Source organism: Microcaecilia unicolor, chromosome 3, assembly GCF_901765095.1.
Source record: "Microcaecilia unicolor chromosome 3, aMicUni1.1, whole genome shotgun sequence".
NCBI classification, from domain to species: Eukaryota; Metazoa; Chordata; class Amphibia; order Gymnophiona; family Siphonopidae; genus Microcaecilia; species Microcaecilia unicolor.
Window position 1 is genome coordinate 53,968,868 of NC_044033.1, and position 26,306 is coordinate 53,995,173.

The following is a 26,306-nucleotide window of genomic DNA, read 5'->3' on the forward strand; positions in this document are numbered from 1 at the left end:
TCGGAGGGCGTTCACCTGCGGCCTGCAGTGCGGGCCCGACCTCGTGGCGCGAGCCCGGTCCGGGCGGCGCAGCACACGGGCGGTGAGCACTCTTGCCGTTTGAAGTGGTGTTTGCGGACCTGTGTGGTCCCGGCCCAGCGGTCCGGGCGACCCACCACACTACCGCAGCAGTCCAGGGCCCAGCAGTCTGACGCCCATGCTGCCTTCCCCGCCACGCGGCGCGGCCTGCCTGCACCGCGAATCTTCCAGACTGGGCTGTTGGGGTGCGCACAGCGAGGCAGTCTCCCACAAGCGCCCTGGTTGCTCTGTAGCTTGAGGGCAGCCCAGCTGCTCCGGCACTGTTGCTCTGAGAGCAGCCTAGCTGCTCCAGCCTTCCCCAGGCCACCCGAGCCAGCTTCTCTCTGCCTGCTGCCCCAATCCTATGGTCCCAGCTTGTTCCAGTCCCCCTGATTGTTCCAGTCCAACTGCCCCAGCGTGTTCTAGTCCACATGATCTGAACTTGTTCCAGTCCGCCTGATCCCAGCTTCCCCCTTGCTTGTTCCAGTCCATCTGATCCAGCCTGATGCTCCAGTCCAAATGCTCTAGTGTGTTCCAGTCCACCTGTTCCGCCTGCTTCAAACTCGTTCCAGTCTGCATGATCCCAGCCTGTTCCAGTCTGCCGATCCAGCTTGCCCTGCATGCTCCAGTGTTCCAGTCCGCTTGTTCCAGCTTCTCCCTTCTTGCTCCAGTCCATCTGCTCCAGCCTGCTTGCTCCAGTACACCTACTCCAGCCTGCCTGCTCCAGTAAATCTGCTCCAGCGTGTTCCAGTCCGCCTGAAGCTTCTCCCTGCTTGTTCCAGTCCGCCCGATCCCGGCTTGTTCCAGTCCGCCGATCCAGCTTCCCTTGCCTGCTCCAGCTTCTCCCTGCTTGTTCCAGTCCATCTGCTCCAGCTTGCTTGCTCCAGTACACCTGTTCCAGCCTGCCTGCTCCAGTACATCTGCTCCAGCGTGTTCCAGTCCGCCTGAACCAGCTTCCCCCTGCTTGTTCCAGCCCACCTGCTCCAGCCTGCTTGTTCCAGTCTGCCCGATCCTGGCGTGTTCCAGTCCGCTGATCCAGCTTCCCCCGCCTGCTCCAGTGTTCCAGTCCACCTGCTTCAGCCTGCTTGTTCCAGTCCATTTGCTCCAGCCTGCCTGCTCCAGCATGTTCCAGTCCGCCTAACCGGCTTCTCACTGCTTGCTCCAGTCTGCCCGATCCTGGCTTGTTCCAGTCTGCCGATCCAGCTTCCTCCGCTTGCTCCAGTGTTCCAGTCCATCTGCCCCGGCCTGCTTGCGCCAGTACACCTGCTCCAGCCTGCCTGCTCCAGTACATCTGCTCCAGCATGTTCCAGTCCGCCTAACCAGCTTCTCACTGCTTGCTCCAGTCCATCTGCTCCAGCCTGCTTGCTCCAGCTTCTCCCTGCTCGTTCCTGTCCATCTGCACCTGCTTGCTCCAGCTTCTCCCTGCTCGTTCCTGTCCATCTGCACTAGCTTGTTCCAGCCCACCTGCTAGCTTGTCAGCCGTTGACTTACTTGCCTGCCTGCTAACTTGCTAACTTGTCAGCCATTGACTTACCTGCTCTCCAGTTTCTCCCTGCTCGTTCCTGTCCATCTGCACCAGCATACTCCAGCCCGCCTGCTAGCTGTTCAGCCACTGACTTACTTGCCTACCTGCTAACTTGCCAGCCATTGACTTCGTTCCTGTCCATCTGCACCAGCTTGCTCCAGCCCGCCTGCAAGTTGCCTGCTGCTAACTTGTCAGCCATTGACTTACCTGCTCTCCATCAATCCCTTCAATTCCAAGCCTCCAATCCAGCTATCTCCTCTATCTATCTGCTTCTCACCTCTATCACTACACATACACCTGTTACACTGCAATCACTACTTATGGCCCCTGTCCACATCCTCTTCCTTGCCCTGTCCCTTCCTAATCTTTTTCCCCTCCCCTTACCGCTGTCTACCGCTGGAACTCATTGCCCACCCGTGTTCCCTCCCGTCCTGCTCACTACGGCATCCCTCACCACCTCACCATCTCTCTTGGCCCCCTCCTCCTTCCTCGCTCTTAACCTTCAACACCTCCTTCCTATCATTAACCCATTACCATTCCTCCTCAGTGCACCCCGCCTTTGTCGCCTTCGTCGCCCGACCTCCCCCACCCTCCTCCGCACTCTCTTGCTCCTCCTCCTGCTATCCGCGAGAGACATTAATCCTAATCCAGGCCCCCCTAACCTGTCCTTCTCCTATCCATGCAAACGATTCCACAATGTCTCCAATCTCGTTTCTATTCCCTTCCTCCCCCCCTCTTCCCTCCCCTTCTCATGTGCCTTGTGGAATGCCCACTGTCTGCAACAAACTGCCCTTCACCCACAATCTCTTCATCTCTCGTTCCCTTCAACTGCTCGCCCTAACTGAAACCTGGCTCTCCCGACGACTCTGCCTCAGTCGCGGCCCTTTGTCATGGAGGTTATCTCTTCTCCCACACTCCCCGCACAGCTGGCCGCGGTGGAGGCGTCGGGCTACTTCTCTCGCCCTCCTGTAGTTTCCAACCCCTCCTCTTACCGCAGTCTCACTGCTTCTCATCCTTTGAAGCTCACTCCATCCGGCTATTCTACGTCAGGCTACTTCTCTCGCCCTCCTGTAGTTTCCAACCCCTCCTCCTACCGCAGTCTCATTGCTTCTCATCCTTTGAAGCTCACTCCATCCGGCTATTCTACCCATTACCACTCAGAGTGGCTGTCATTTACCGCCCCCCTAATAAACCCATCTCTTCCTTCCTCACCGACTTCGATGCCTGGCTTTCCGTCTTTCTTGAACCCTCATCTCCGTCCCTTATTCTCAGAGATTTTAACATACACGTTGATGACCAGTCCGACCCTCACGCTTCTCAGTTCCTCACTCTAACATCCTCCTTCAACCTCCAGCTTTGCTCCACCACCCCTACTCACCGAGACGGCCATTGTCTTGACCTCATCCTCTCCTCTTCCAGCTCTCCCTCCAATTTCCATGTTTCAACTCTTCCTCTCTCCGATCATCACCTAATCACCTTCACACTTCTTAACCTCCCCCCCCTCAGCCCCATCCAACTTTAACCACTACCTCCAGGAATCTCCAGGCTATCGACCCTCCCACCCTATCCTCTAATATTTCTAATCTCCTCCCCTCCATCATGTCCTCCGAGTCTGTCGACAAGGCTGTCTCCGCTTACAATGCCACTCTCTCCTCTGGACACACTCGCACCTTCCACCTCCCGTCCCACAAAGCGTACTAATCCCCAGCCCTGGCTGACCCCTTGCATCTGTCACCTTCGCTCCTCCACCCAATCTGCGGAGCACCTGTGGAGGAAATCCCGCACCCATTCAGATTTCCTTCACTACAAATTCATGTTATCCTCCTTCCACTCCTCCCTTTTCCTTGCCAAACAGGACTACTACACCCAATTGACCAATTCTCTCAGCTCCAACCCCCGTCGTCTCTTCTCCACCCTTAACTCCCTCCTCAAAGTGCCCTCCACTCCCACCCCACCCTCTCCTCAATCACTGGCTGATTACTTCCACCACAAGGTGCAAAAGATCAACCTTGAGTTCACTACCAAGCCATCTCTTCTTCACCCTGCAACCCTCTCCCTCACCCAACCAACCCAGGCCTCTTTCTCCTCCTTTCCTGTCATCACCGAGGAGGAAACCGCTCGCCTTCTTTCCTCATCGAAATCCACCACCTGCTCTTCTGATCCCATCCCTACCAACTTACTTAACATCATCTCTCATACTGTCACCCCCTCCATCTGTCATATCCTCAACCTCTCTCTCTCCACTGCAACTGTCCCTGACACCTTCAAGCACGCCGTAGTCACACCTCTCCTCAAAAAACCATCACTTGACCCTACCTGTCCCTCCAATTACCGCCCCATCTCCCTCCTACCCTTCCTCTCCAAAATACTTGAGCGGCGGGCCGTTCAGTCGCTGCCTTGATTTTCTCTCCTCTCATACCATCCTCGATCCACTTCAATCCGGTTTCCGCCCTCTTCACTCGACAGAAACAGCACTCTCTAAAATCTGTAATGACCTGTTCCTTGCCAAATCCAGAGGCCACTACTCCATCCTCATCCTCCTTGATCTAGCCACTGCTTTTGACACTGTGAATCATGACTTACTTCTTGCCACACTGTCCTCATTTGGGTTCCAGGGCTCTGTCCTCTCCTGGTTCTCCTCCTATCTCTCCCACCGCACCTTCAGAGTTCACTCTCATGGATCTTCCTCCACCCCTATCCCCCTATCTGTTGGTGTTCCCCAGGGATTGGTCCTTGGACCCCTTCTCTTCGCAATCTACACCTCTTCCCTGGGCACCCTGTTCTCATCTCATGGTTTCCAGTATCATCTCTATGCTGATGATACCCAGCTATATCTGTCCACACCAGACATCACCGCAGAGACCCAGGCAAAGGTATCAGCCTGCCTATCTGACATTGCTGCCTGGATGTCCAACCGCCACCTGAAACTTAACATGTCCAAGACTGAGCTCATCATCTTTCCACCAAACCCACGTCTCCTCTTCCTCCACTTTCTATCTCAGTTGATAACACCCTCATCCTCCCCGTCTCATCTGCCTGCAACCTCGGAGTCATCTTTGACTCCTCTCTCTCCTTCTCTGCACATATCCAGCAGACTGCCAAGACCTGCCGCTTCTTCCTCTTTAACATCAGCAAAATTCGCCCTTTCCTTTCTGAACACACCACCTGAACTCTCGTCCATGCTCTCATCACCTCTCGCCTTGACTACTGCAACTTACTCCTCACTGGCCTCCCACTTAGCCATCTATCCCCCCTTCAATCTGTTCAGAACTCTGCGGCACGTCTCATATTCCGCCAAAACAGATTTACTCATATCACCCCTCTCCTCAGGTCACTTCACTGGCTTCCAATCAGATACCACATTCAATTCAAGTTTCTCCTTCTTACCTACAAATGCATTCAGTCTGCTGCCCCTCACTACCTCTCCTCCCTCATCTCCTCCTATGTTCCCGCCCGTAACCTCCGTTCACAGGACAAATCCCTCCTCTCTGTACCCTTCTCCAACACCGCCAACTCCAGGCTCCGCTCATTCTGCCTCGCCTCACCCTATGCTTGGTACAACCTTCCTGAGCCCTTACGCCAAGCCCCCTCCCTGCCCATCTTCAAGTCTTTGCTTAAAACCCACCTCTTCAATGCTGCATTCGGCACCTAACTCATACCGTTCACTAAATCCAGACTGCCCCAATTTGACTGCCCCTATCGGACTGTCCGTTCACTTGTCTCTTAGGTTGTAAGCTCCTTGAGCAGGGACCGTCCCTCTATGTTAAATTGTACAGCGCTGCATCACCCTAGTAGCGCTTTAGAAATGTTAAGTAGTAGTTAGTAGTAGTAGTACATGCCAGAATGTTGGGGATGATCTCTCATATTCACAGTTTATCTCATACAGTTCCAGACAGCCTCCCACTGGACTTCCTACAGTGTAATATGCACAGACAATATATCAAAATGCACTTAAATGTAATAATTCTTGTTGTAATCCATCTTAGACCTTGCAAGAGAAAAGCACAATAAAAATGACATTTAAGTTTAGCTAATGGTTTCCAAATTGGCACCAAGTCACCATGAGAAACCAAGCCACAGTAGAAAGTTGAAAAGTCAGAATAGGCCTAACAATCAAATCTAACTGATATTTGTGGCATGTCCAGAAGACTCCAGGGGGAACCTGTGCTATGGTCTAACTCTAGTTCAGCAGGGGTCTCTTGTAGTTTGAACTAATACACTTTAGAGCGAAATTTCCAAACAATGGATCAAAACAATTATGTCTTACCTGATAACATTTTCCTTTAGTGTAGCAGATGAATCCAGAGACCTGTGGGTTTGCTTGTTTTTCTGTGCAAACTGTGAACCATCTTGACCTTAATCCTGTGCTACAATTATCACTTTCTCATTCTTAGATTGAAATTCACCTCTCTTTAACCATTCCTGTGTCAAAGTTTGATCTACTTGTGATTTCTGAAGTATATTTCCTGCTATATATATATGTTTTTCCTCACTTAGACTAATATTTTAAATAGTTATGGGCCAAAATTCAGCAATGCCAGCTGTGACCTTTAAAAACAGATATTCAGTGCCACTACATGCTTAGTCAGCAGAGTAGAATATATATGGAGACTGCTGATCACCAGCAGCTGTCTGTGAGTAATGGTGATATTCATCTGCCATTTGCATAGCTTAATGGTTTTCTTTAGGACAGCTGTTTTGCTGTCCTAGATTATACTCTTTAGCTATATGGATAGAGGCTAAATATTACTGCTAAACATATAGCTAGGCAGAGCATCCTCAAGCTGCTGGATAATGCTGGAGGTTAGAGGGAATTTCTGGCAGTAGGTCATGAATAATGTCACTGAGAATTCATGGCTAAGGGACTCATGCTTAATAGAAGCTACAAGACCATTCTTTTCTTTAGTTTCATAAATTCTTTTGCTTCTTATACTCTTGCTCAGGAATGAAGCCCATTATTACCATAGTGTGTGCAAACTAATTCACAGTTGCTGTTGGATTCTCCCTTATTCATAGTAACATACATAGTAGATGACGGCAGAAAAAGACCTGCACGGTCCATCCAGTCTGCCCAACAAGATAACTCATATGTGCTAATTTTGTGTATACCCTACTTTGATTTGTACCTGTGTTCTTCAGGGCACAGACAGTATAAGTCTGCCCAGCTTTATCCCCGCCTCCCAACCACCGGCTCTAGCACAGACCGTATAAATCTGCCCAGCACTATCCCTGCCTCCCACCACCGGCTCTGGCACAGACCGTATAAATCTGCCCAGCACTATCCCCGCCTCCCAACTACCAGCCCCGCCTCCCAATTTTGACTAAGCTCCTGAGGATCCATTCCTTCTGCACAGGATTCCTTTATGCTTATCCCACGCATTTTTGAATTCCGTTACCGTTTTCATTTCCACCACCTCCCACGGGAGAGCATTCCAAGCATCCACTACTCTCTCCATGAAAAAATACTTCCTAACATTTTTCTTGAGTCTGCCCACCGATCCCTTGTGACGTATTTGTTGTGTCATGTGTTTTTCATGTGTGACCACTGTGCAGTATTCTGTTAGCACATAGTATCTGCATAGAGATTTGTTTGTTTGTGTTTGTTTTTTCTGGGGTGGTGGGGGGGGGGGGTTCACTAGGTAGTGCATTGGTGTGTTAGGGCCCAGTGTAGTATTTACAGTGCTGCCTTTTCACACATGAGGTTGTAGCGCTTCTTGTCCTGGGAGTTAGTACTAATTATGGGATTATAAGGTTCTGAATGTGTGCGTGTGACCAAATTTACATACAGTGTTAAAGATGGATTTCAAAACATACAGGGGATAGTGCTTTGATGGTATAATAATGTTTCAGGAATAAGGAATGGTGTGCAAGATAAAGTTCAGAAAATGGTATTCCTTTCATTTTTCTGAACAGAGACAGACTGTGGACATATACTTACCAACCTTCTACAAATTTGAATCTGCTTGTTTTTGCTTGCATTTGCTAGATTTTGTTTGCTTATGTTATTTTACTTTTGTGTGTGTACTTACATATTTTGCTTATGTTGTAAAATGTTTTGAAACTATCATGCGGTATCTTTTTTTTTTTTTTTTATATGTAAATTGATTGCTTTGACAGGCTCAGCCTTAAGCAATCAAATAAATGTAAACTTGAATGCAGTTCGAGGCCTACAATTGCAGTTCTGTATGTATATAATCTTTATGACCCATTTCATCTTTCTTCAACTCTTGGTATACATCTATTCTTGATTACTTCATGAAAATGAGAGAGTTTTTCCCTTATACCAAATTTTCAAGGTTTTGCTACAGCCACATTATAATTCCAAAGCTGTATGAAAGCACAGAATATAAGCTGATTAATATACTTTTTGTATTAACACAGTTTTCAATAATCAGCTTCAAGCTCCTATAATATTCATTGCTGCATATGGTTGCTCCTGAATGCTGAAGTTTATGTAACAGATTTCAGGCACTGAGATGTTTTCAATTCTAAGAAAAGACTGCATTAGGAGACTTGTGCAGGCCAAAAGTCATTCTATGGCTAACCATACACACTATCGAGATCACCCTACGACTTTGTAACTATCACTGTAACTTCACCAACTGTAAAATTGTAAGCCACTTTGAACCAAAATCCATGTTTGGATAACAGTGAAATATAATAATAATCCTGATGTCATCTGAAATTTTTTGGAGCTAAATATCATCCTCAAAACAGCAGATACAATGTTGTCTCGGGGGTAATAGCTCCAAGTAGGTTAGTTATATACACATGAAGGTAGCAGTGAATTTCACTGCTAAGGCCAGAGTATAATGAGTATGCATCTTTACTGTTAAGGGTACCCTAACCCTGTAGACATATAGATTATACATATCACGCCTAAAAATTCAGTGCCAAAATGAAATTTGCCCAAGCACATTCTATAAGGATTGCTGGGTGACCAGTCTACTAAAAATGCTGGCCCCACCTATATCCCAATGGCTCGGTTTTCTACGTTTTTCACTTGCACTTTTTTTTTTTTAATGGTAAAAAAAAAAACACTACCATACAAAGTCCAAAGCTTTTTCAAAACAGTATTAAAAAAAATGAATAAATAAGTTTAAGAGACATTTCCTTTTTTCAAAACTGACCTTCTTTGCTATTTGGACTTTGGATGTTTTGTCAGACATATTGAAAATGCCCCTCCACCTCTTGTCTAAAATCTAAACAAGGGCAATTTCAGCAATCTCCCACCTCCAGCTATTTGTTTCCTTTCGTTAGCAAGAGTTTAAAGCTAACACCAGCTTTCACAGATTATTCATGACAAAAAAAATAAACCCACACAAACATATTCAAAAATTTTATTCATATAAAATTTACTATGGCCAGTCAAGAAATTTATTATATAAAAGAATCTGCAATTATTTACAGCAGTATTGCACAAGTAAAAATGCCAATTACCCTGTCAAAGATTCATCAGTGCAAAATGCAATTGAGCCAGGGAAATTGCAATAATGCTACATATGCTGGGTCCTATGAAATAAATTTGTGATCGATCAGCACAACCTTATCAAATGCTATTCTATGATGCTTGTACCAGATCTGTGATACAGTAAACAGTGGTTTGGAATAAGGCCACTAACAAACCCACCCTACAAAGTCCACCATACCCAAAATGGAATAACTTCTCAGACTGTGAAAGTTCCAGTGAAATAATTTGGCACATTTTCCATCCAACAGAACTGCTGCTTTTTACTCCTTGTGTTCCCATATTGTTTTTCAAAATTCATTGGAGTGCCAGACTCCCTCCTGCCTTACAGCATGACATCTATTCTCTACAGCCAGTCCCTAGAAAGGAGAAGGAAGTTTATAGGCCAATCCAGGATTCCTTTTATCATCATCAAAATGCATTATGGGACCAGCAGCACTGATTTCTAAGATCAGATATTACAAATTCCACATTGCTTTTAGTAAGTTCAAAACCACAACTGGCCAAAAAGCCTCTCTTCTGAAACCAGGTAATTTGGTAGCTCTGCAATCACTCCCAACACACTCAATGGAAAGCAGTGTCTTTCAGCTGTAGAGCATCCAATTTAAACCCAGTTTTTATATTTTGGTTAATGTTTAAGTAGCTTTAAAAAAACCCTTAACATCTGCAGTTGTCCAGTGCTGCATATCAATTCTAGAAAAATATTTTTTCATAGTAAATTATTTTAGCCTAGTTTTTGAGCATGAATTTTGGGAGTATAAAAGGAAACTAGGAAAAAAAAACAAGATTAGGTGGCATATCTACCTCACATTTTCACCTCTAAACAGCTCAACCCCTTTTGGACTAGGGTCAAAGTTGGACATGGTATATAGATATGATTGATCCCATCTACTATAAATTGTTGTCCTCCCTGTGACTCAAGGAATACTGAAGCCTAGGAGGTACTGGAATTAAAAATTGGCCAAAGTATTACAGATGACTTAAAAAATGGCAAAAGAATCATATCACTGTTCTAACAATTTTCAAAAAACTGATCACTAATTTTGTGTAATATCAGTAATGTACAAAAAAAGTCCCCTCCCTAGTTTTTCAAAGAACATAAATTAAATAAGCAGAAAATAAATATAAATTTCTACAAAGGTACAGCATTAAGAACACATTACAGAAAATTAAAGAATCTACAGTATTTACAAATTTTTAAGTTTTAGAAAAACAATTTTTACATTGTACAAAAATTTGATAGGATACAGTAAGGAAGGAAAAAGGATGCATACATTGCACAGACCTTTGGCTCAGTTTACAAGAACAAGATTTTCTAATCTAATAAATAAAATATTTACAAATCCATGAAAAACATAAGCATCAAATACTCTATTCAGAGCTTTGTAATTTTTTTCCTCTCAATATGGAAAGGAATCCATATCAGATTTCTTTCATTTGCCTTTTGAAAGGTTGTATACAGTTAGGGGCCCTTTTACTAAAGTTTAGCATGCGCTGATGGACATTAGTGTACACTAAGGGCTCCTTTTACCAAGCTGCGGTAAAATGGGCCCTGTGGTAGCATCAGCATGTGGATCTGCCACACGCCAAGGCCCCGTTTACCACAGCAGGTTAAAAAAAAAAAAAGCCAAAAAAAAGGACATGGCTATATGATAAGTAAACCCTTGCCATGAGGCCATTTCTTGGGGGGGGGGGGGGGGCCTTTACTGCCACCTATCTAGGTGATGGTAAGAGCTCCAGTGCTAACCCGGCAGTAAAACAAAAAAAGGGGGGGGGGGGGGGTGACACTAGCACTGGCTCCTGCGTGTGACCAAATGGCAGTAGCTCTACCACCGCTTTGTAAAAGGACCCCTAAATGCTGCACATCCTATGGGTCACTTGGCACTTGGACACACTAAGCTTTAGTAAAAGAGCCCTTTAGTCTTTATATTAGAACCATTTTCTATGTGGTCAACTGTAGAGATTTTTGTTGTTGAGGGCATGGTAGTTTAGTATTTAGAACTGTAGAAATGGAACACAGAGGTCAAGAAACAAACTCAGCAGTAATATAAGATGGAACAAGAGGCTTTCTGTTTGTGTTGCCCACTACAAAAACACAAAGCTGGTAGAGTTCAACTCTGGTGGTGATATGATGCTATATTAGGAGCTGTATCACCTCCACATGTTAAAATATTACTCATCAATTAATACTATTTTGATTCCGTTATACTAATGAAGGCTACATCTCAACGTCACTCCTAGGAAAGATGTGTCAGATGCTGCTGCCCACCAGGCTTTCAGCATACATTATGAAGTCCTGGCATAGCAGTGCACAGTAGCTGCTCTTGCACAGGGATCATCTCTTGAGTCAGAGAAGCAGAGTTTTAAGACTTGTGAATATTGCAGAGTTTTTCATTATTTTGTTATTTGTTTTTTTAAGTTCACTTGCTAGTAGTTTGAGGAATGGGATGTGGCAGGAAGATTAGCTGCTGTATCAGATGGTGAGAATTATATTTGTTACAGTTTACGTAAATCAAAGGAGGGGGGGGTTTCTCATTTTGTACTTATGACAAAACAGGGGTCAATTTTCAGCAACAGCGGCAACCATAATTATTTAAAGGTCAGCACTGGCATTTAAATTATAATACATATATTCAGCAATACCATGTTTAGTTTAGCCCTGGCTAGCTGGATAATTTCATAGACCTCACATTGTCCTCCCTCCACCTATTACTATATGGGTAATATTAGACCCTTCAGATGGCTTTTCAATGTGATACTCTCTGTAGGAGCCAAGAATCCATGGATAGAGAAGTTATACTTCACTGGCTGCCAATGAATATATAAACTTCATCTGAATATCAACCATTAACTGATATAGATAGATAGCAACTGATCATTAGTAAGATTTAAAGCTATGATAAAAGAAGTCAGACAGGGGGGCTTTGGGCTTCTGTGCTCAGACTTTCTGCTTCCTGGCCAAATTGACTTTTTCCCCATACTCAGCTACTGTGCAAACAGCATGCAAAGCTCAATTTTGTTTTTCAGCTGGTAGCAAAGAGAAAAAAAAATTAATCGCCATCTTATGCTGCTGCCTTGCCTTAGCTCTGGAAAAGGATACAGCTTAAACTTTGCAGTAACTGTTAAGTGTCTTTAACCCACACAATGAGCAGAAGATGAAAAATGCACAGAAGAGTTGACATGCGCTAGAGTCATTACCTAAGAACAAAAAGCAAACCTTAGAATGGATAAACACTCCAAGAGGTAAACAGGGGTATATAAAACCAATCCATATATACCCTTACACGATCAACAGAGTGGACCGAAACAACTAACCTTTCTCCCCCAACCCCCCCATTAATGCTCTGAGTTTTCAGGGATGTTTTTGAAATCAAAACACTAACATTTCTGGATTCCAATTGTCAAAACACTTTCAATTACACAGCCTGTAGACCTAGACTACTCATTGCATGGGTTAGAGGCTTCAGAGAGGAAAACTAGAAGTAACTATCTGCTTTCCCTGATACAAAACCATTGCTGTTAGCCAACACAGAGCAGCATCTTGCTACAGCTACTCCAGAAGCAAATGTTTAAGCCTACGACAGTATAGTAGAGGCTCATAAAATTTATGCACCGAACAAAGGGGGGGGGGGGGGGGGGGGGAGGAGAGAGAAGAAATAATGTGATTCAATTTAGGGAATAACCATGTTGCATGTTTAATGGAGCTAATCTGTATCTCTTCTCACTCCAGAACTCAGCAACTCGTCTTTTGTTTAATGCAAAGAGATAAGACCACATTACTCCATTATTAATGAAATTACATTGCTTACCAATAAAAGATCAAGTTTGGTTTAAAATACGTATTCACAAGGTTTTACATTTAGGGTGTTCTCTTTACCTTTCCTCACTGATTATTCTTTACACACCAACTCGTACCCTCTGTTTACTTGATGCTCATTGCTTAGTTTTACCCTCACCAAGGGATGCCCACTATGAGTTCACCAGATCATCTACATTTTTCATTCTAGCTCCTAGTTTCCGGAATAACCTCCCACCCAACCTAAGGGCCGAACTCTCCTTGCCTAAACTCAAGACACTCTTAGACCCATTATTTCCAACTGGCATTTAATATATCTGCTGCCTAAAAGTGCTTCAAATGGCCTGTATTACCTCAAAGAGATACCATAGTGTGGGCCCTGTTTACTAAGCCGCGCTGTAGGCCGCTAACTTTTTAGCTCGTGCTAACGCTAAAGACAACAATAAGAATATATGGGTGTCTATCATTAGCACACGATAAAAAAAGTTAGCATGCTTATAGTATGGCTTAGTAAACAGGACCCTGTATTATTTAGTTATTGTTCTGTATTGTTGTATGAGTGCATACTTTTCTATTTTGAATGGCGTTCCTTTCCTTGTTATTTTTTGGATTTTGCTGGGTGTAAACCACTTTGACCTTTTACTAGAACAGGCAGTACATCAAATAAACATATATTCCATGGAGACTCAACCGGACTGTCCATGTACTGTGGATATTAAGGCAATGTATCAAATCTGCAATGAACAATTATGTTCCATAATGCAAATTTTACAAACAAAAGAGCATTTAGTGTGGGGAGAAAAATGTAGATGTGAAGGGTATTCGGGACTTCTCACATATTTTTGAAGTGGTTAAGACACAAATGACTTCAAGCTACTTAGTGGAAAATAAAAATTTGGAGTAAATGAATCCACTGCTCTGATGAACTTTATGTAGCAGGCCAATCAAGAAAGTCTGTTGAAAGTGACTAAAGCTATATTGTTCTTACCTACAACAGGGAGTGCCAAAAGAGATTGCAGTACTAGTAGTCAAAGGGTAGGCAGAAGCCAATCCTCCACACACAGTGAACAGCACTGAGAAGTTGTAAAACATTAGAATGGCAAAATTCCTCTATAACAACTCAATGGCACTCTTAAGAATAATGGCTTATAATCATGTTTTCCAATGTTAATTTTTTTCTATGGGAACTGCTGAAACCAGATTTAGATGAACGTTGACTATAACAAGAGCTTCCAGGTAATTCCAGGGTTGCAGCAGGCAGGCAGGCCCTATTAATTTTATATCAGGATTACAATTTGTTTGGTTAACTGGTAGGAATACATGTTAATCACTGTTAATGCAGTGATTAATACAGTATTTATTAGTCGTGGGTACAAAAAATAATCATGGCTAGTAAAATTAATCGCACTGCAGATCCTGTCCGTCTCTTCCCAACATCTCTCTCTCTCTCTTCCACTCTGTCTCCACCCTTGAAGCAATAAAGCATATCTCCCTCTCTGAAACCCCCTCCCCTAGAACTACCATAAAGCTGGTCTTCCATTGGTTCCTGGCAGAGCCATTGGATACACATATGCTGCCTATGGCCTTCTCCTCCTACTGACCTGTCTCACCCAGGCAGAAACAAGAAGTAACAGAGGGCGATGGGATGGATCAGAGGAAAAGCTTTGGAGCAGGCCACAGGCATGTATATGCACAAGACCAACTATAATGTGTACCGGGGGGGAGATGCTGAACACCAGATGAAGGGAGAGAGGGAGTGAAAGAGGGAGATGGAGGTGGCAGAGAGAGATATACTGCAATGGGAGGGAGGGATGTTGAAGGGGAGCAGAGTGGGGGAGGAACAAAGATAATGGACAGAAGGGTTGAGGATGGGATGCTAGACAGTGGGAGGGAGCAGAGAGAAATGTTGGGCACAGGGGGAAGAAAGATACTAGATTGGGGGGGGGGGGAAGAGAGAGGGAGAGATGTTAACATGGGGGACAGAAGTGAGGGAGACACTGGTTCTTTAATTATGTGATTAACTGTGACTAAAGATCTTCAACTGCATGATTGTGTTTAAATAAATTAATCAATATGCAGCCCTAATTAGTGATTTTCTCCATGCAAAAATCAGGACTAACTAATGCAAGTGCCCTGAGAGACTGCCATTAGTACAAGAGTAGTGCAAATACTACCTGAGAGCTGGATGATTAGTGACCAGGAAGAGAGTGACTACTCTATTCCGTAGCTACTCAAAAATCAGTCACATTTTGTACAGCTGCTCCCAAACCACTACTTGTAAAACTACAGCACAACTGAAAAACCCACCAAAAAGAGACCACCAAAACATTCCAACGACAGCATTACTTACTACAGCTTTGATGCCGTAAAATGTTTTGCTACAAGTTTAAAATATTTTACAACCTTCTATCTGTTGTATTTCTACTCTTCAAGCTCCTGGCTGAGCACTGTTACACCCCACCCTAAGCACGGGCTACAGCTCCAAGTCTTCCAGGATTCCCAGTTTAGAAACCACTGATTTATAGTGCTTGAGAAGTCAGCAAAAGGGGGAGATAATTCTTTTCCCACAATTCCAGCAACCCACTATTTCATACTCCCAGTCAATCATACTGAGCATCTCAATTCCTATGGGCCAATTTCAGGCCCAGTAATGGGTGTGCATGTATGCATATGTCGATAAGGCAGGAACCTGTCCAGTTTTGCCTTTACAAAAACAAAGATAGTCTTCTACAGTAAGTGGATGCCCTTACAGAACACACATTGTAAAACTATTATCTAGTATTTTGAAACAAACTGGATCTGAAGTATTGTGGTTTTCTCTAGGGAAAGCCTAGTCTTTTGTTTTTGTCTTTAAAATGTGAGAAAGGAAACACAAACCAAACCAAATTCTTTTAAGTTTATGTTGGTTTTCTTTGAAAAAAAAATATCTTTCCCCCAAGCCCATCACAAGTTCGTGCCATGATTGTTTCATTTCACTGAAAACTCCCTCCAGGTTCTCTCCAGGTCCATTTTGCTGAAAATGTGTCAGAGAAGCATACTGATGGCTGTCCTCCCACTTGCTTAGGTTGTGAAAATGAATTGCTACTATTTGTCTCTGCTGGGTTTCTACTTTTAACACCAAATAAAAACGCCCCCCTCACAGAAGCATTCAGTCAATGCAGCCTCCAAATGAGACGAATGATGTAGCGCAGCAAGTGCAGAATCACTATAGGGTTGTTCACTGCTCGGTGATTATTATCCAAGAAGCCCTGCAAAAAAAAAAAAGGGAAAAAAAATTGTTACAATGAGAATAAAAATCATTTTTAAAAGACATATTTAACAGAGTCTTCTTGTACCTGGGGGGAGGGGTGTCCAGATTAGTTAATTCTGAGATCTTTCTGTATACAGACATTATGGAGACACTAAGTCTGCCTGGTCGGAACAGGTAGCTCAGTAAACATGTAGGTTACTCATGTTCTAAGTCATTAAAAATATTTTGTCTCTGTGGGGCATTAGCATAAGCTTTTGTTAAAAAAAAAAAATTAAACGATTCACAATGTTAAGTGTTTTTTTTCACCATTAACTCCCAACTTCTGTAGCCAATAAGAGTTCAAGGGTCCGCATACTAAATTTTTCTAAATACTGAGCTTTAGTTTTTACTCAAAGTTTCTTTCTGCAGCAAGAAAATATGTTTAAGAACTTCTGTGTCCCAGCTGGTGCTCCCATAACCCCTCAAACTTCTGCTGGGTATTCCTGCATCTTCCACTAATCCTGGTGTTCAAAGGACCATGAGGGAAGGGTCTTAGATATACTATAGCAGAAGTTTCAAACACAAGCCATGTATACCCCAAGGGGTAAGCAAGACATCAGCAGGGAGTATGTGGCTCCCCAACCTTGCCAAATATGTAAGTTTCCTGCTACAGCCTCTCTTTCTTTGCCTCCACGAGACTGCATCTCATTGATGGCACTCTGGGCAGGCAGCAGAAGAGTGGGCCAGCTAGACACATGGGGGAGCCATGGTACCCTGTACCTCAGAGCTCTGTTTAGCAGGTCCAAGAAAAGGATTGCCCAGTCCCCAAAGCCTTCACAGCTCAGCTTGTTACTACTAATGAGAGAGGGAGACAAAGAGGGGCATAATCGAACGTCACCGGCCAAATAGATCGCCGGCAGCGCTACAGCTGGTCGGAACCGTATTATCGAAGATGGCCAGCCATCTTTTTTTGTCGATAATATGGTTTAGCCCGGCCAAAATGCCGTGGAGTTCGCCGGGTTTGAGATGGCCGGGTTTGTTTTTCAGCGATAATGGAAAGTTATGTCGGCCATCTCAAACCCCAACCAAATTCAAGGTATTTGGCCATGGGAGGAGCCAGCATTTTTAGTGCACTGGCCCCCCTGACATGCCACGACACCAACCAGCCACCCTAGGGGTCACTGCGTTGGACTTCAGAAAAGCTCCAACGTGAATATCTCCCTTACTTTGGGAGCTGAGCCCCCCAAACCCACAAATGTACTGCACCCACTAAAATTGCTCCAGGGACCTGCATACAGCCTCTAGGACTTATTGCTGCTGTATAACTTTGGCACACCAGTTCACACCTGAAGACTAATCTCTCTGAAAAAAAGTCCTTTCTTGAAATAACCACGTTTACTCAGAGTTAACTGCAGATCAGAGGTTGTGCCCCACTGGCAAAGAGTCCCTTGGAACTAAGATTAGCAGTAGGTCAGAGTTGGCACAATGGTGTACAATGCCCTCTTTCAGCACCATTCAAGGTAAGAACTACGTTCTCTAACGTGGGTAACACAGGAAAGGGAACTAAAACTGGCTTACAAAAATGGCCACTACCGCATGGACTTCAACAGGAAACAAAACAGGGCACACTCTGACCCAGTTAGCAGGGGGGGAAAGCACCATGGGAGTAGAACCCAGTACCCTACACCCACCACAATGCATTGCTAATTTGACTCTGCAGGGCACCTAACAGAAAAGGTGTCACACTCACCCGAGAGCCACATCACAACCAGGGAAAGGCTGTCGGAGGATACAGCACATTCTGCTATCATGGAGGTGGGTACGGCATTTAAGGCTGGCATACAGGCTGGCAAAAAAGGTTTTTAGTTTTATTTTTTTAGTTTGGAAGGGGATTGGTGACCACTGGGGGAGTATGGGGAGGTCATCCCCCATTCCCTCCAGTGGTCATCTGGTCTGTTGGGGCACCTTTTTGAGGCTTGGTCGTGAAAATAAAAGGACCAAGTAAAGCTAGCGAAATACTGCTTAACGCCGCTTTTTTTTCCCATTATCGGCGAAAGCCGGCCATCTGGTAGCCACGCCCATGCCCGCCCATGTCCCGCCTTCGCTAATCTACCGACACGCCCCCTTGAACTTTTGCCGGCGAAGCGACGGGCAAGTGGCAATGCTGTCAAAAATGCCGCTTTCGATTATACCGATTTCGCCGCTTTTAAGAAATTGCCGGCCATCTCCCGATTTGTGTCGGAAGATGGCCGGCGATCACTTTCGATTATAAGCTGGAAGTGGAAGATAGAGAACAGAGTAGAAGCTAGATGGGATTCACCAGAGGGAGGCTGTTGGGGTTGGGAGGAAACAGAGGGCGGCAAGCAAGTAAATAATAGCATCGACTCTTCTTGGTATGGGTGGGAATGGAGGAGATTAATTGTGGGGATGGGTAGGGATACAATGGATCGTAGCGGGTACAGGTGAAATTGCTGCCCCCATGCAACTCTCTATAGAATCACATGAACTGTGGCTGCCAAACACTACCATGAGAAAGCAAGTTGAGGAAGATCTATTCATGAGACTTTTGAAGGCCCTCAGAGTGTCTGTCTGGTATGGGAGGAAAACATTTACCTACTGTGTATCTAAAAGGGCTTCAATTTTTATTTTTATTTATTTATTTACATCAATTTATATACCGTATCTTATTGCTACTGCAAGACAGAACGGTTTACAATTTATAAAAAAAAAAAAAAAAAAAAAAGCAGTACAATAAGTACAAATTGGACAAACATTAGAACTCCAATCATTACAGGAAAGCACAGCAAACCCAACAAACTAGCTACATAAGATGAAAACAATATAACTCATGATTAATACACAGGAGAACACTGCAGATACAAAATTAAATACATAATATAATCTACACAGACAGATAATACAGTTTTGACTTAGTATATATTACAGATGCCCATTTATAACCTTTCTTCCATTATTCTAAATTCTGATCTACATACTCGATAAAGTAGAAGGTTTTCAAAAGTTTCCGAAAATGAAAGTAAGATTTCTCAAGTCTGATCTCTTTTGGAAGGCCATTCCAAAGAGAGGGAGACAGATAGAAAAAAGCCGAATTCCGTGTAGATTCCCATCTAGCCCTAGCAAGAGGAGGAATCACTAACCTGTTATCTGTCAGGGATCTAAGGGTTCGTGTGGCAGTGTAAGGAATAGTTAGATTTGACAGATAGTCAGGATTTAGTGTATAAAAGGCCTTATGGGTCAAGACTAAGGCTTTAAACTTAACTCTTGCTTCAACTGGAAGCCAATGCAGTTGATGTAGCAAAGGTGTTACTCTGTCATCCCTCCGGGCCCTACAAATCATACGTGCTGCAGTATTCTGTATTCTTTGTAATCGCTTCAAGCTAGCTTGGGTGATCCCTGAATATATGATATTACAGTAGTCTAAGCGTGAGGTAATATAAGCAGATGTCAACGTTTTAAGGGAATCCTTACTAATTGAATTCCTAACTGACCGAAGTCTCCTAAGATGGAAAAAAGATTTTTTCACTACATCAGATATTTGTTCCTCGAAAGTCAGAGCAGAATCAATTATAACCCCAAGGTATCTAAAAGATTTAACTGTAGGGATATTCTTGCCAAATAGCATAGGTACCACTGCTGGACATGTGCCCTGTCCTACTATCCAAGATGTTATAGTCTTATCTGGATTTAATACTAATTGATATGTTGTGAGCCAGTCTGCCACTTTATCCAGACAAATTTGTAGTGGTGTAAGATCCATATTAGATGGTTTAACATAATGTATAAGAAGGAAATCGTCCGCATAAGAATAAAAACTAATACCCATTGTTTGAATGAGAAGTGCCAAGGGACTGACATATAGATTAAACAGTAATGGGGACAGGACCGATCCCTGTGGAACCCCACATGGTAAGTTGTATTCTGTAGAGGACGATTGCTGCTGAACTACTTTAAATGACCGTTCGGTAAGAAAAGATATAAACCATTTCATAATTGTCCCTGAAATGCCAATCTCACCTAGTCTATCAAGAAGTAGTTTATGATTAATTAAATCAAAAGCTGCAGATAGATCCAGTGAAACAACCAAGGCAATATAGCCATGTTCTAGTTTTGCATGAATCTCACTTAACATTGAAGTCAGGATAGTCTCTGTGCTATGGCCTTTCCTAAAGCCCGATTGTCTAGGATGTAGCAAATTTTTAGAATCTACATAAGTTTGCAATTGTCTAAACACTACTGTCTCTATCACTTTGGATAGGAACGGAAGATTAGAAACTGGTCTATAATTGTTGGGTGTTATAGGATTCAATGTATTAGAATCACTAGGTTTTATCAAACTATAGCTATCACAATGATTCCAACGGACAACAATTCTGAGAAAACTATTTAGTCATCTAGATTTAAAAGAAAAACAAAAAAAAACCCAATGGTGCCTTCAGGCATTTTATAAAAGCTCTTGGCGCTGCTAAGAATTCAATAGGTAGGAATCAGTACTTAGTGAACTTGTTGAACTATGAAGAACTTCCTATACAGAGGGCAAGCAATATATGTATACTAGTAAAAAGGGAAAATTAGGTTCTTACCTTGGTAATTTTCTTTCCTTTAGTCATAGCAGATGAAGCCATTACGTATGGGTTATGTCCATCAACCAGCAGGGGAGATAGAGAGCACTCAAACTTTCACAGTGCCCTCTTGGCCAGCTAGCTCCACTGCCTCTTCAGTATTTGAAGCTTCCAAAGCAGTATGGCAAACCGCAATGGGAATCACAAGAGCTTTCCTCACAGCGAACGATGGCCCATCACAAGGGCATGAACTCATAAAGGAGGGAATGCACATCCTCCTGGAGGGAATAAACTCATCCTCATTGTATAAGTGGAGGGGAACACCCGCGCCTCCTGGAGGGAATCACACATCCTCCCAACACACTGGAGGGAATGAACTCATCCTCCTATTTATAGAACTGGAGGGGAACACACGTGCCTCCTGGAGAGAATCAACACATCCTCCAAAAAAAACATGCTGGAGGGAATGAACACATCCTCCTAAATTTAAACTGAACATGAATCCTGAAGATTGTTTTCCAACTTTCTCCCAAGGAAGGAACTTCAGGAAATTAGAACAGAACCTGAAAAACAGATTCACAGCATACAGACAATCATACAGGGAGGGCTCATGGCTTCATCTGCTATGACTAAAGGAAAGAAAATTACCAAGGTAAGAACCTAATTTTCCCTTCCTTGTCATCAAGCAGATGAAGCCATTACGTATGGGATGCAACAAAGCAATCCCTAGATAGGGTGGGAACAAGCCACACCACGCGCTAGCACTTGTGCACCAAAACGCGCATCCCTCCTGGCAGCCACATCCAGCCTGTAATGTCGGGCAAAGGAGAGCTTAGAAGCCCATGTTGCTGCACTGCATTTCTCTTGAAGAGAGAGTGCTCCAGTTTCAGCCCAAGAGGAAGAAATCGCTCTAGTAGAATGTGCCTTAAAGGCTACAGGCGGAACCCTGCCGGCCAGCAGATAAGCTGAAAAGATAGTTTCTTTGAGCAAGCGGGAAATAGTGGCTTTAGACGCTGGAGACCCTCTGCGAGAATCGGATAGCAAAACAAACAGATGATCAGAAGTCCTGAAAGAGTTAGTAACTCGCAGATACTGCAGCAGAGTCCTGCGCACATCCAAAAGGTGCAGCTGCCCAAAAGATTCTGGAAACTCTTCCTCTGAAAAAGAGGGCAAGAAAATAGGCTGGTTTAGGTGAAAGGCTGAAACCACCTTAGGCATAAAGGAAGGCATGGTCCGAACCGTGACTCCGGACTCTGAAAATTGCAGAAATGGGTCTCTACAGGACAGCGCCTGGAGCTCTGACACCCGTCTCGCCAAGGTAATGGCCACCAGAAAAACGGCCTTCAGTGTCAAATCTTTCTCCGATGCTCGCCGAAGCGGCTCAAAAGGAGATGCCTGCAGGGTTTTCAAAACTAGCCCCAGGTTCCAAGCTGGACAGGGTGCTGGCACTGGAGGTCGGAGCCGAAGCACCCCTCTAAGAAACCGTGCCACATCTGGGTGAGCAGCCAAAGACACGCCTTCCACCTTACCACGAAGGGAGGCCAATGCTGCCACCTGTACCCGCAGGGAATTATAGGCCAAGCCTTTTTGTACACCTTCCTGCAAAAAGTCCAGAATCGGCGAGACAGGAGCCCGCATTGGAGCAATGGCTCTGGAAGCACACCAAGACTCAAACAGGCACCAAATCCTGGCATAAGCCACGGAAGTGGACCGCTTGCGGGCTTGCAGGAGAGTGGAAATAACTTTATTGGAATAACCTTTATCCCTCAATTGCGCCCTCTCAATAGCCATGCCGTAAGACCAAAGCGGCAGAGGAGCCTCCAGGAGCATCTGTCGGAGGTCTGCATACCAAGGTTTCCTTGGCCAATCCGGGGCGATGAGGACCACTTCTCCTGGGTGCAGCCGAATGCGCAAGAGCAGGCGCCCTATCAAGGGCCATGGGGGGAACACATAAAGTAGACCCGGAGGCCAGGGTTGAGCCAAGGCATCCAACCCCGCCGAGCGAGGATCTCTCCGTCTGCTGAAGAAGCATGGGACTTTGGTATTGGCACTTGTCGCCATTAGATCCATCACGGGCTTGCCCCATTTGGCACAGATCTGCAGGAAAACTTCATCTGCCAGATTCCATTCTGCTGGATCGATCTGATGCCTGCTCAGATAATCGGCCTGCACATTGCTCTGACCTGCAATATGAGCTGCCGACAGACACTGAAGATGCAGCTCGGCCCAGTGGCAAATCAGTTCGGCCTGCACGGCTAGTGCTCTGCACCTTGTTCCGCCTTGTCGATTTATATAGGCCACCGTTGTCGTGTTGTCCGACATCACTCTGACAGCCAATCCTTCCAGGGTCACTTGAAAGGCCAGAAGCGCCTGAAACACCGCTTTCAACTCTAGGCGGTTGATGGACCACTCCGACTCCTCGGGTGTCCATAGACCCTGGGCATGCTTCCCCTTGCAGTGTGCACCCCAGCCCTTCAGGCTGGCATCTGTTACCACCAGGCACCAAACGGGGAGCGTCAGCGGCATTCCTCGCCGCAACATGCTGTCCGAGAGCCACCACTCCATGCTGAGTCGGGCCGCAGGGAGCCAAGTCAGTCTGCATTGGTAATCCTGAGAAAGAGACCATCTCCGGAGTAGGGAATACTGTAGAGGTCTCAGGTGCGCTCTCGCCCAGGGTACCACTTCCATCGTGGCTGTCATCGATCCCAGCAGCTGGACAATGTCCCAAGCTCGCGGGCGGGGCATCCTCAGGAGCAGACGGACCTGATTCTGAAGCTTGCACCGCCTTAGCTCGGGTAGGAACACATAGCCTGAGACTGTGTCGAACCTGGCCCCCAAAAACTCTAGAGATTGTGAAGGGGACAGGTGACTTTTGGCCATATTGACCACCCAGCCTAGAGATTGCAGTACTGAGACCACTCTGGCTGTAGCTTGTAAGCTCTCTGTTGCAGAGTCTGCTCTGATGAGCCAGTCGTCTAGGTACGGGTGAACCCTGATACCTTCTCGCCTGAGAAAAGCAGCTACTACCACCATTACCTTCGAAAAGGTTCGGGGAGCTGTGGCGAGGCCAAAAGGCAAGGCCCTGAACTGGAAATGTTTTCCCAACACCGCAAACCTCAGAAACTTCTGATGCGGGGGCCAAATCGGTATGTGCAAGTAAGCTTCTTTCAGGTCTAGAGACGTGAGAAACTCTCCTGGCTGTACCGCCGCAATGACGGAGCGCAGGGATTCCATGTGGAAATGCCGCACTCTCAGGGACTTGTTCACTTCTTTTAAGTCCAGAATAGGGCAAAAGGACCCACCTTTTCGCGGCACCACAAAGTAGATGGAGTATCGGCCGCAGCCTTGCTCGGCGGGAGGCACCGGGGTCACTGCCCCTAACTGAATCAGACCTTGTAAAGTCTCCTCCACCGCCGCCCGTTTGACGGCAGAACCGCATCGGGACTCCACAAACATGTCTCTTACTGGGGCGTTGAATTCTATTCTGTATCCATCTCTGATCAGGTCCAGAACCCACTGATCTGAGGAAATCTTGGCCCACTCCTCGACAAAGAGGGAAAGCAGTCCTCCGATGACAGGCATTGAGGAGAGGGCCGGCGCACCATCATTGAGAGAGTCGCCCCTGAACTCCTGGTCTTGAGCCACCGGCTGCGGAACGCTTGTCCGAGCGAAAGGAGTTCTTCTGCTGACCACGGGCACGTGAAGTGAACCCAGCAGAACGCCCCGGGCGGTACCTTCTAGCTTCACGGAAGCGAGGTCTGTACGAGGAGTGGACCGCCTGGCCCTTAGAGGAAGGCCTCTGCCTATCTTCGGGCAAGCGCTGGGGTTTTGGATCACCCAGGCCTTTCACAATTTTCTCCAACTCCTCACCAAATAGGAGAAGTCCTTGAAAAGGCAACTTCACCAACCTTTGCTTAGAGGCCATGTCCGCTGCCCAGTGTCGTAGCCACAGACGACGGCGAGCCGCCACTGCTACTGCCATTTGTTTAGCCGAAGCTCTGACAAGGTCATAAAGGGCATCAGCCAGAAAGGACAAGGCCACCTCCATCCGCGGAGCCACATCCAAGAAGGGCTCCGCTCCATCTCCGGGCTGAGCCACTGCCTGTTGCAGCCAAGCTAGGCAGGCTCTCACAGCATAACAGCTGCATGCAGACGCCCGAACAGTGAGACCTGCAATTTCAAAGGACCGTTTCAATGCTGTTTCCAGCCTACGGTCTTGAGCATCCTTCAGGGCAACACCTCCTTCAACAGGGAGGGTAGTTCTCTTTGTCACCGCAGTGACTAGGGCATCCGCAGTGACTAGGGCATCCACTGTAGGCATTTGAAAACGAGCCATATGTCCCTCACGCAGAGGGTATAACTGCCCCATAGCCCTGGAAACTCTCAAAGGTCCCTCGGGGTCAGCCCACTGAGCCGAAACAAGCTCTAGGATGGAGTCATGCAAAGGGAAGGCCCGAGCAGCTTTCTTGGTACTAGCCATCCTGGGATTACCCGAGGAGGCCATGCCACTGTCAGGATCTTCGATCAAGAGGGCCTGCAGGGTATCTGAAATAAGCGCTGGCAGCTCATCACGGTGGAAAATCCTCACCGCGGAGGGATCATCCAGATCCTGTGGTACATCCGCACCTGACTCTGGTTCCTCAGACCAAGAACGTCTGTCAGAGTTCTCCGAATCCTCACACCCCGACCACGGGGGGGATAAAGGTGCACCACAATCTGAAGGGGAATTAACCCTTCTGCGCTTATCTTTAGGCCAAGCATCCGGGAAAAAAGCCTCACTGGGCAGTCCCAGGCCAGAATCCAACGGGGGGGGGCAAATCAGAAGAGCCTCAGGCGACCCTTGAGGAAGGGCTCTTTTCATCATGTATGCTTTATGCAGCAAAAGCACAAAATCCGGGGAGAAAATCTCACCCTGGGCACCCAAATCCTGTCCGGTGCTAGCCACTCCTGAAATAACCTCATCTCGAGGTGCCCCACCCGGCTCAGGTCTCTCCGTGTCCACGGAGGCCGCGCCATGTGGTGTAAGCAAAATGGCGCCCGCTGCCAGCTCAGAGCGGGAAGAAACATCGCTCGCCATGCTCGGGCCGGCTCCTACGCCAGCACAGCACGATTTACAGAGCCCTGCTGCTGATTTGCGCTTGCCACAAGTGGAACAGCGCTTTACATTGTCCACAGCCATCGCCGAAAAACGGCGGTAAAATTCAAGATGGCGGATTCGCGCCAAAATCGCCCCGATCGCGGGCCCACCCCGGAGGAGTTGGAAAACATTTTTACCTCAAAGGATCTAGTGTACAACTACGATCCTGCTGAAAATCAGGTCAAAAACCTCTGTTCCAGCGTCTCTGCGTTTAAAAACGCAACGCAACTTTTTTTTTTTTTTTTTTAAGCTGTGAGGAAAGCAGAGGTATTGAAGACTCCGGAGGCTCAGATGAGTGGGAAAGGCAGGGAAAGGGCGAACCTATATGCCTGCATCCACTGTTGGTGGGTAAGGACAGGGAAAGCAAGGCAATATGTCCACATCCACAGAGGTATGGGTAAGGCAGGGAAAGGGCTAACCTATGTGCCTTTAAAGTGAGGCTGCTATAGCCTCCAACACGCCGGTTAACAACTGGCAAGCCAGGAACCACCTCCCGGCAGATTTTTCTGGAGCT

At 45.8% G+C, this 26,306-nt stretch overlaps 1 protein-coding gene across 4 annotated transcripts in view; it reads right to left on the reverse strand.

Moving 5' to 3' along the window:
* Positions 1-11,581: 11,581 nt before the first annotated feature.
* Positions 11,582-26,306, reverse strand: part of BCL2L11 (BCL2 like 11) — a 106,557-nt gene continuing 91,832 nt past the window's right edge. For all 4 annotated transcript variants that reach the window (XM_030195935.1, XM_030195938.1, XM_030195934.1 and 1 more), the window contains exon 4: positions 11,582-16,094. In XM_030195935.1, coding sequence (XP_030051795.1) covers positions 15,999-16,094 — 96 coding nt within the window. In that variant the 3' untranslated portion in view covers positions 11,582-15,998. The remainder of the gene's footprint in view (positions 16,095-26,306) is intronic.